Source organism: Orycteropus afer, unplaced genomic scaffold (assembly GCF_000298275.1).
Source record: "Orycteropus afer afer isolate SDZICR_OR568_19922 unplaced genomic scaffold, OryAfe1.0 scaffold00051, whole genome shotgun sequence".
NCBI classification, from domain to species: domain Eukaryota; kingdom Metazoa; phylum Chordata; class Mammalia; order Tubulidentata; family Orycteropodidae; genus Orycteropus; species Orycteropus afer.
In genome coordinates, this window is record NW_006921638.1 from 6,593,260 (window position 1) to 6,604,912 (window position 11,653).

The 11,653-nt window shown below is 34.7% G+C and overlaps 1 protein-coding gene across 1 annotated transcript in view; it reads right to left on the bottom strand.

Annotated features, from left to right (window-relative positions):
• Window positions 1-11,653, bottom strand: part of RALGAPA1 (Ral GTPase activating protein catalytic subunit alpha 1) — a 343,304-nt gene that overhangs the window by 103,545 nt on the left and 228,106 nt on the right. Inside the window, exons 32-33 of the mRNA XM_007938553.1 lie at window positions 7,087-7,221; window positions 5,757-5,940 (exon numbers count right to left, since the gene is read on the bottom strand). Coding sequence (XP_007936744.1) covers window positions 5,757-5,940; window positions 7,087-7,221 — 319 coding nt within the window. The remainder of the gene's footprint in view (window positions 1-5,756; window positions 5,941-7,086; window positions 7,222-11,653) is intronic.

The following is an 11,653-nucleotide window of genomic DNA, read 5'->3' on the forward strand; positions in this document are numbered from 1 at the left end:
TTGGTGAAGTGTCTATTCATGTCTTCTGCCCATTTTTTAATTGGATTGTTTGTCTTTTTGTTATTGAGGTGTTGGAGTGTTCTATAAATTCTAGTGATAAGTCCCTTGTCAGATATGTTATTACCAAATAGACTTAAATATCTTTTAATTCTGACTTCCACTGATGATGTGAAAACATTTCAGAGAAAAATCATTTTCCACTAGATTTCAGAAGTCAAGATCAATTTAAACAATGAATGAATGAATATATCCAGTATGTGGCAAGGAATCTATTTTAAAGGTACAAATATTTTATGAGACTGTTTATGTACTGTATTTTTCTAAGGTAATCTTTTGTATCAATGTGGTCTAGGGTGAACAGTTAGCTGTATCCAAGAAACATTTTCTTTTCCTTGTACATTAGAGAAGGTAAACAGACAAGGAATGTATACATTTAACTTTTTTTTTTTTTAATCTTAAGTAACAGTTTTTTGTTTTTTTTTTAAAGCCTCAAATAATTTTGTAATATGAGTCCTGGAAAGGTAAGATCCCTAATGTCAGGATACAAAGGAGGGAAAAAATGGAGGGTACGGTAAGGAACATAAAAGAACAAGTAGGAGAAAAGGGAGGAAAGAGAAAGTGGAGCTAGAAAATAACTCATCATAGCTCACTAGTCAAAGCCAACTAGTGAAGACCACCAGTATGATTCTAAGGAGGGATTATGTGGACACCAGTACTGAGTAATATCAGCAAGTGGGGACAATTCAGTGATGTATATTTTAATACTTTTTATCTAAGAGATGGGAAGAGTGTTGTCATTAGAAAGATGCACTAGTTATTCATGTTAGAAGAGGATGTTTAGTTGTGTGTGTACATTTACAGTCTTCTTGTTTATTTCATTTTAGACATGAATACAGCATGAGCATCTCTCTGTATCATTCTAGCATGTTAACAGAGTGGTTTTGAGTATTGTTCATATTCTCCAAAAATTCATCACTTGAGAACATTATTACCTAGCTGCCAGAATAAGCACGGATTTGACGGAATAAATATAGATTTAAGAATGTCTTGGTGATCAAAATATTATTTACATTCAATAAATTTCCCAATTTTAAGTGTATAGTTTGGTGAATTTTAATTGTATACAATTGTATAACTACCACCATAATCAAGATATTTAAAAGTTCTCTTACCAAAAAAAAGGATAAATTTTATTTTATGTAACTTATATCTTAATAAAAGACTTTAACAAGAGAGAGAGAAAAGACTATCTTGTACACTGCTGGTATGATAACATAAAAAGAGACAAAAAAGATGATGATGTTGAAGGCTGTAGCCCCCAAGATATATTATTTATATCGCTGGGGAGATTCAGAGTCAGCAACCAACAAGCTATTATGGCATTAATACCAAACAATATCTTCTGGATTATTCCAACTATAAAAAGAAGTGTTTTCTTTGACCTATGGGTGATTTTGACATGTTACTGAACATCAACATTTTAATCTTTTACCATTTATCATTACTAACCAATGCCCATATACATATAAATACGAACATTTCTCAGTTTACTCCAAAAGTTCCAGTTATACTGAACTGCTCTTTAATTACGTTTATGGCTAATTCTGGATATCAGTTATTTAACACTAAATGATAGATTTTAATTCAATCCTACATTTTCAAGACTGCAAGCAAAGTAAAAAGATAGTGATTGGATGGTAAAAGACAGGGGTGGTTTGAATCTAGTGTTTACTTTCCTTTCTCTAATTATAACTTGGAATGTAATGTTCATACTGTAAGGGGCCATTCTTGCTTCTAAGGAGCATTCTGTCTGTGCTTCCAAGTCAAATTAGTTCATTCTTCTGGCAGTTCATGGTCGGTCAGTGTTCTTTGCTTATACCACAATTCAAATCCATCAATTTGTATGCAGTATTCCTTATTCACTGTCCAGCTTTCACATGAATACGAGGCTACAGAAAAGACAATGGCTTGGGTCTGGCACACCTTAGTCTTCAAAGTGACACTTTTGCTCTTTAACACTTTCAAGAGGTCTTTTGCAACAGATTTGCCCAATGCAATACGTCTCATTTGATTTCTTGTTTGCTGCTTCCTTGGGCGTTGACTGTGGATCTAAGTAAAATGAAATCCTTGACAACTCAATCTTTTCTCTATTTATAATCATGTTGCTTATTTGTCCAGTTGTTAGGATATTTTTTCTTTATGTTGTGATGTGTGATAGGGTTGTATCCTTTTGCCATACTTACTTAATCTGTATGCTGAGCAGATAATCTGAGAAGCTGAACTATATGAAGAACTCAGCATCAGGATTAGAGGGAGACTCATTAACAACCTGTAATATGCAGATGACATAACCTTGCTTGCTGAAAGCAGAAATGACTTGAACCACTTACTGATGAAGATCAATGACTACAGCCTTCAGTATGGATTACAAATCATTTTTGATGTAAACCAAAAAAACCAAACTGACTGCCACTGAGTCGGATTCAACTCATAGCAACCCCTTCTTGGGTTTTTGAGGCACTATCACTACGGAAGTAGACTGCCCAACCTTCCTTTTGAGGAGTGGCTGGTGGGTTGGAACCTCCAGCCTTCTGGTTAGCAATCAAATGCCCTAGGCATGAAGCCACCAAAAATTTCTGGTTTTCATTCTTTTTTCTTTCTTGAGTGATATACTTAAAATAGGTAACTCTTTCGAGCAAGTGGGTCTTTTTTGCAGAACATACAAGTTTACCTTCTGAAGAAAGGAAAGAATATAATTTAATAATATGAAATCACAGAAAAGAGTGCCCAATTTTGTCTCTGGCTTGCTCTGTGATATTGGACAAATCACATAAAACTCCTTGAACCCTACTTGTCTCTAAGAATTACTTTGAAAAGGTGAATTAAAATTTCTTATACACAAACCTGAATAGAAGTAATTCAAGTCATCCAATTTTGAGAGAAATGTAAGTAACACAGATCTTACAAGTTTCTTTTTCAAATTTGCTTATAAATAAACTACCAGATGAGCTAGTTCATTCCTCAAAACACAAACCTTCAGTTTATGGTTTGAAGATTTTCTCAGAGCAAGAGTTTCAGGGGTTCCTCCAGCCTCAGTGAGTCCAGTAAGTGTGGATTCTGTAAGAATTTGAAACTCTGTTCCACATTTCCCCTTTTGATCAGGATTCATCTATTGATTACTTGATTAGAACACTTAGTAATGGTAGTCAGGCACCATCCAGTTCTGGTCTCATGGCTAAGGAGACAGTAGTTCTATGAAGGCCGTTAGACCTGAAGTCCAGTTCCTTCTATACTTCCTGGGTTTTTTCTTCTTCCTCTCCAGGAGAATAGAGACTAGTTGTAGGAGAACAGAGACTAGTATTCCGAATGGCTGCACATAAGCTTTTAAGGAAATACTCATTGAATGAAGCAGTGGAACATTAATTCTAAAAACAGTATTAGGCCAATTGACTGGATGGTCTCACAAAGCATGGTCCTGTATCTACAACCAACAGGACTAACTAATCTCATAAGGTGTTTGGATATATTTAAGTAGCATCAGCAATTATAGCCTCTTTTCCTTTTTTGTTGCTGTTACTGTTATAAAATTATATAAAGCACATTATTTGCCATTTTGCCCTTTTACTGGTGTAGAACTGAGTGAGAATTTTCAGGAGAAATAAGACTAAGCCAATGATGAAGAAGCAACATGCGTTGAGAATGGTAACACAGCACAAAGAATGCAACCAATTTTACTGAATTGTAGATGTTGCAAATGATAAATAAATGTATATTTTGTTGTGTATGTGTTCACAAAAATTAAACAAAAAAAGAAAAAATATTTAAATGGTAATTTTACTTAAATGGAAACATTTTTTAAAAAACAAACATATACTTCCAAGCCCAGATACTAGACCATGTCACACACACTCTTACCACAGGAAAGTTTAAATAAGCTTCTTAGCAAATCTGTTAGAATTACTAACATAAAGAACATTTTAAAAAAACCATACATTTAGATTTCAGATGTAGAAAAAGCATTTTATTTCCTAAACTGTATCTCTAAATTTATATATAAGGATAAAAGTATTTCAATTTGCTAATCAGGCAATTAGATTTATTTCTGAGCTATAAACTATAGACCATACATCTCCCTCTTCTACTTACCTCCTAAGTTATAAGAAGACATATAAAACTGTAATTTAGAAATTGAAAATGAAATTCTAAAATAAGCAGCCTTGTGAGAAAATGTAAAATGAAGATATCGATGCTTCTAAGGCTTTGTATAACTAACATTCATTGAAATAAGTCTATTCAGGGTCGTCTTTTCAGATTGTCAGATTAAACAAACCCTACGGCATTTGCAGCAAATCCATAATTACAGCTGATTATGGGATACAAAAGCAGCCAAGCCATAAAAAGCTGCTGCAATTCACCACACTATAATAGAACATGCAGAGGAAGTTAATTTTGGCAAATGCTTTAAATATTAGCTCTGCATAATACGTGTAGGCGAAACTATAATTAGGACAGAATGAATCCTTTGGAGCCTCCTTTCACTCTAACCCTGCAAATGATGACTTTTTGCTAATAAGACTACTGCCCATTTGACAGAAAGCCAACTTCAGTACCTTGCTTTATTCTTTAGTAAATTTAATAATTATAGCTACTCTTGCCAATAGTTTTCAAATCAGAACTTGTTCAATACAACACTAAGCATATTTGGGACACTCTATGTTTAGAATTCCTTGGCCAAAAAGATACTTAAAGATGATGGAGCATGCCTTAAACAAGGGCTCAATGATTAGTCATTTTTGTCACATTTTTATTTTATTATTTTATTTTTTTAATTAGGATTTGGGTGAAGATTTACAGAGTAAATTCACTTTTCATACAGCAGTTCACATATACTTTGTCTCATGTCATTGACCAAAATTTACAATGCAGCAGCTCCCCTCCCACTTCCTCCCCATAGTTACCTCCTCCCAGTGTCCATCCCTTCATACTCTTCTGCACCCTGAGCTATCTCCCTGCATTTTTCTCACATTTTTAAAACAACAACAAAACCACAGCACAGAAGTCACTACAAACCACATCATCACCTGCTGTTAGCTCACAGCTGTTTCTAAAGATTCTCTATTTATCTGGTCCTTAATACTTTTAAGAAAGTCCAAAGGAAACAACTTGATACATTTAGAAAACAGGATTACACAGAGCATTTGGTATCAATATTCATGTATTTCATTTTTCCCTCTGATTATTTTACAGTGACTATTTAATATAAGTACAATTATTTTTTTATGAAATACACTGAAAATTCCTTTTATATAAGTAAATTCTATTTATTACACTGTTTTGTTACCAAAACTTTACCATTTTACCTCTTAAAAAATACAAAAAGAAACTAATCTTTTCAAATAATTTTAAGTAAAATAAATACAATTTTACTATGTCAAATCTAAAGAGATAATTATAAAGCTGCTTATATCAATTATTGTCTAAACTCTTTCACTATTTTGTACATTCTTACACATCTCTATTATATCTAATTTAAATGCCATATCCTTTTTCACTTGTATATCTGTGTTGTAGGCAAACTACTTCCAAACATAGTCAACACAAAACTCTAATGCCACACTTCCTTGACCTCTTAATATCACATCTTTACTAGCATAGTAAGACATAGTCTCCTTTTCCATTATTTCTACACATGCCCTCAAATCATACCTCAAAAGAATTCAAGCAAACAATGTAATCCTTAAGAAAATTCATTTTACCTTCTGTTACTGGTTGGAGTTTAGAAGATCTTTCTGAATCAGGAGAGTGTAGAGGTTCAGGCTCTTTCAGACTTTCCAAATGCATAAAAGGATCATAATTTACTGATGCCAAGTCAGAGAGGCTTATTGGAAAATATCTTGGATTGCTAAAGCACTGAGCTCCATAAACACAACCATGTAAAACCTGAAAGCACAGGAGGGAAAAACACACAAAGTTTTCTTTTTAAATATAAATGAATGAATGTCTGAAGAGAAAAATAAAAAGTCAACTGGTAACCATAGAGCTTAGCCAAAAAATTCAATATTTAACTTTTAATATGTTAAACTTAGCTCTTCAATCAAAGCAAACTTTAATACTCCTTAAAAAGAAAAATGGGGAAATTTAGCTAATGATTATTATAATTAACAAAGACTTGACTCCTCTCAAAATTGAAACAGCTGTGACATTTGAAGTATTTTTTACCAGATGGCTGGAGGTTCAAACCCACCAGTCACTCCTCAGAAGGAAAACTGGACAATCTATTTCCCTAGAAGTATGCCTCGGAAACCCAAGGAGAGGTCGGTATGAGTTGGATTCGACTCAACAGGAGGGAGTTTGGTTTTGTTTTTCAAGTACCCTTAGTACTGTAAGACAAATCTACTTTCTTAGAAATGTGTAGCTCTACAAAAAAGAATGAAGAAAACCAAAGATGCGTGGAAACAATTAGTCAAAAGGACTGGGAAAAGCTGTTGGATTTTGGAAAATTGCAGTCAATGTCAAAGTGTATGTGAAATGCTGTATGGAAAATGGATTTCTCTATAAACTTTCACCCAAATCATAATAATAATTAAAAAGGAAAAGAAGAGGAAACATCAAAAAAGGCTTCTGCTCAGTCACCATTAACATGACTAATAATGTTGTAATTCAATGTAGGAAGATTTTGCGGAACAATATTGTTGTTAGTATTTATAAAATCTAAGAAATAGTATGTTTAAGCAATGTTGTTGTTGTTGTCGAGTAGGCCCCGACTCATAGTGACCTCTCCTTGGGTTTCCGAGGCAGTATCATTACGAAAGTAGATTGCCCAACCTTCCTTCTGAGGGCGGCTGGTGGGTTTGAAGCCTTCTGGTTAGCAGTCAAGTGCTTTAGGCACTACACTACCAGAGTTCCTATGTTTAAGCAACAGACAACTATATTTATCACATTACACTATGATTAAAATTGATAATAATAATAATAATAACAACGTGTAGCTCTAAAACAATGAAAATGTAATCCTAAGAAATGTTTTTCCATTAGGTTTTAAAAAACCCTTGGTTACTTAATAAATAAGAAAGCAAGGACGTTTACCTTATAAACACAATTAAGGACAGATTTTTCAGTTTTATCATTTTCTGCTCCTGTGGTATGGATTGGTTGGAGTAGTGTCTTTAGAGGTAGGACCATGATCCAGTCCAAAAGGCACAGAAGTAAGGATACTACCAACTATAACAAAAAAAAGTATGCTCATTATAATTGTAAACTGATAAAATAAGAGCTTCTTTAATACTCAGTACTAATTTACCTTTTTAATTTTTGGTTTCTAAAATTCATTCCAGGAGTCATTAACCTTAATTTTGACCATTAGTATTTACTCATACCTAATTGATTTTAAAAAGTTGTAATGAACATTACAGTGGGTTTCTCTCTTATATCATAGGGCAAGCATATTTAAACATCATTCAGCATGATAAGGAAGACCAAAGGAGTAGATCCCTTCCAACTGTGGTGTTGGCAAAGAATACTGAAAATAGCATGGAATGCCAGAAGAACAAATAAATCTGTCTTGGAAGAAGTACAGCAAGAATGCTCCTTGGAAGGGAGACTGTCAGACTTCATTCTCACCTACATTGGCCATATTGTCAGAAGAGAATATTCCCTGGAGAAGGATATCATACTTGGAAAACCAGAGGGTCAGCAAAAAAGGGGAAGATCCCCAATAAGAAGGACTGACACCATGGCTGCAATGATGGGCTCAAGCATGACAAGGATTGTGAGGATAGTGCAGGACTGGGCAGTGTTTCGTTTTGTTGTACATAAGGGTACTATGAGTTTGAGCCAACTCGACAGTGCCTAACAACAAATATGATAAAAATTAATACTAAAAAATATTTAAAAATACAAAAACACTGAACTTAAAAGACAAAAGATATCAATTAACTAATTTAATTGTAAAAGGAATGGGACACAAATAAAAGGTTTTATAACCCACACATACTACAATCATTTTCACTTTCCTTTTAGAATTTAACATTTTACTGGATATTCTTCCAGAAAGGGTACCATAGGTACTTTCTCTAAATGTTACTCATTTTACTAAATGAATCTTTCCATTGGACACTCAGTGCCTAAGGCATCTGATTGCTAATGAGAAGGCTTGTAGTTCAAATCCACCAGACACTCCTCAGAAGGAAGATTAGGCAATCTACTTCCACAGAGATACCACCTCGGAAACCCAAGCAAGGGTCGCTATGAGTCAGAATCAACTCAACAGCACTGAGTTTGAATTTTTTTGGTTATACCCTCCCATAAATTATTCAAAATGTAGAGTAAAATTTCAGTTATAAATGTGGTCCCTTTTTTTGGATAAAGAATCATAATTAGTGCCATCAAAGTGGCAATTAGTGTTATGAAAGAGGTAAGAAGTACAAGAAGAAATCTATGGATTGTTAGACTTAAAAGTCCAATCTTCCAACTCAAGGAGCAATTCTGGTCTAAATCTCCCAACATGTTCTATTAAAAAAAACAAATAAAGACCAATAAAACTGCACAAAATCTATGCCCTCAGTTTAACCAGAGACAGAGAACTTAAAATTTAAAATTAGTAGAAAAATATATATCAAATCCTGGCAAGTTTTTTTCCCATTCTCTCTTTGCAAGCTTTCAATGAAGAGCAAAGGCAGTTGCGGTGTAGTTAATTACTTAGTGTGGCTTTTCTACCCTTAAGTCTTTGTAAACTCCAAGGTGGGAACTGCTATTAGCAACTGAGGAGATCCTGATTGCCCACCTGGAGTATTTCTGTTGGGAGTGGCACAAAACAGTGTTCTGGGAGGGTCCCACTCTCTCTCAGGTGCTTAGAGTTCTGATGCTATGATTGGCTAGTTTGACCACCCTGCTAGCCTCAAAAGGAGGCCTCCTAAAGGCAGAACTCTCTCTCTGAGTGCTGGTTGAGGAAGACATGCTGCTGAAAGAGACATGGGCTCCTGATACACACGTTGCTGGGAAAGAGACGCAAGAGACATGAATCGCTGAGTGAGACACCAAGGGACCAGCACTGCTGGGAAAGAGACTGTGAGAGACTGTTGGCTGAGGGAAAGTGGGCTGGGAGAGAGACTGAGCATTCTTCCTGAACTTGAGTTGTAGCCTGGTGCTTCCCTAATAAACCCCATAATCTGTGAGCTCTGTGTGGCCACTGCAGAGAATTATGGAACCCAGGAGAGAGGTGGTGGGTGCTTTGGTTGGAACGGTTGGTGAAAGGGCTGGAGGGAGGCAGCATGCCTGGCCTGGTGGGAACAGGCCTTGGGTTACTGCTGGTAATCCTGTCTTCCTCTTGTGGGATTAGAGGAGGTCAGAACATGTGGCCTCCTTGCCGTTTCTGCAGCAGTTTAGGAAAAACTATGAAAGAGAGACAAGAGGAACTAGCTGTGAACCTAAGATTGATCTAAAAGTCCAGCCACTTTGTGAAAATACTCAAAAAGTGTATTGGTCTATCAGAGCACTGGGTAGAAACTTAAAAGTGCACACATAACAGATAATGCTTTGGGAGAGGTGGCTAAGATGGAAAGGAGAGTTGTCCTTTAGAAAACATGTAATAAACAGAAAAGGTGGAAAAATTTAGAATCCTGACAGACTTAAAAAAAAAAAAAAAGAATTAAATACTGATGGATCTACAACTCTTTCACCACTTAAAAAAAAATGAGACTTTTTTAAAGTCTCATTTAATAAAATGAGAATCACAAACCCATGTAGGAAAGGAGGGAAGGAAGGAGTGAAGGAGGGAGGAAGGAAGACAGAAAAGATATATTCCTTACAATAGAAAGCTAATGAATGTAAAAAGAACAATGGATTAGAAAATCACTATTCGGCAACTATCACAATAATTAATTCAAGAAAGAATCATATATAAAATACTACTACAAAAAGAAAACAGAAGATGAGAATCAAAGCAATTTGACTGATAAAAATTCCCCTCAAAACACCAATTTCTGAAGCAAAAGAAAATTTTAAAATAATATTCTAATCTGAATTACCCTCAAAAAACCATTTAAATATGTAAAGAAACAAAAAATACCCTTAAATCAGAAACCAAAAAGCCAAGAAAACAAATGAATCAAGAAAAGAAGAATTAATTCAAGTTAGGAAAGAATTAAAATTAAAAGATAAGTGGTAATATAAATGAAGACAGAATTGGAAGGTACCCAAGGAAGATTAAATTTGAAAATAAAAACAAAAACCAAATTTAATAAGGGGCATTGAAGAAAAGCAGGAAAACAACCAAGAGAATAAAATTAAGATAAAGAAAACAACCAAGAGAATAAAAATAAGATAAACATAACACATAAGAAAAGTGGTTGAAATGGAAAGCAGAAAAAGAAAATCCAATTTATATATAACTGAAGTCCCTGAAGAAGATAAATAAAACAATGTACAAGAACTAATATTGAAAACTATAATCCAAAAAATGTGGAAAAAAGATTTGAATCTACATATTGAAAAGGCCCCCAGATGCCAGGGATAACTGATCAACAGTGATCAACTCTAACATATATCCTAGTAAAACTGTTGTTGTTAGGTGCTGTCGAGTTGGCGCTGACTCATTGTAACCCTATGTACAAAAAAATGAAACACTGCCTGGTCCTGTGCCAGCCTCATAATTCGTGCTATACATACCTGAGCCCATCATTGCAGCCACTGTGTCAATCCATTTCACTGAGGGCTTTCCCCTTTTTTGTTGACCCGCCACTTTACCAAGCATGATATCCTTCATGCAGCTTGAATAAACACAGCTTAAATTTGTAGCAGTTACCTATAAATAACTGCTGTAACTGTTTTTGAATTATCTTCTGCAAAATTTTACATGCATGTGATATTAATGATACTGTTTGGTAATTTCTGCATTCTGTTGGATTACCTATTTTTTTAGTATGCAAAGAAGTAAATATATAGTGGATAATGACAGCCAGCCTTCTCACTGTTGGGGCAGGTAATTATAAATATTAAAAAGGAGGACAGACTGAACTGTGTGGTGATAGAATTAGAGGTGTTAGGGTAAATTCAGTTTTCAATACATATAGATAGTTAGACAAAGTGTAGAACACATTATTAATCTGTATGTGATATTATCTATTTTTTTTTAGCTCTATCTGCTGAGAGAGCCTAAAAGAAATTATACTGCAACAGCAGTACACACAATTAGTTCCTATCTTGATTTTTAAATACCAATCCCTACTCAATGGTACCAGAGTTCCTTGAAGAAATGCCTCAGGGCTGCGGCAGAAAAAGTATGAGGCTGGAAACCTATACAGTGACAGAAATTAAGAACATACTTGAAGAATAATGGGGATATGTTGAAAATAATTACTTTGAGCACTGAAAGAATTATTGATCATAAAAAATTAATGTTACAACTCTTTAATAAAATGAGAATCACAAGCCCACATAGGGATGGAGGGAAGGAAGGAGCGAGGGAGCGAAGGAGGAAGATAGAAAAGATGTATTCCTTATAATAGAAAGCTAATGAATGTAGAAAGAATGATGGGATTACCCTTACTAGGTATATACCCTAGAGAAGTGAGAGCCATGACAAGAACAGATATATGCACGCCGATGTTCATCGCAGCACTATTTACAATAGCAAAACATGGAAACAACCTAGATG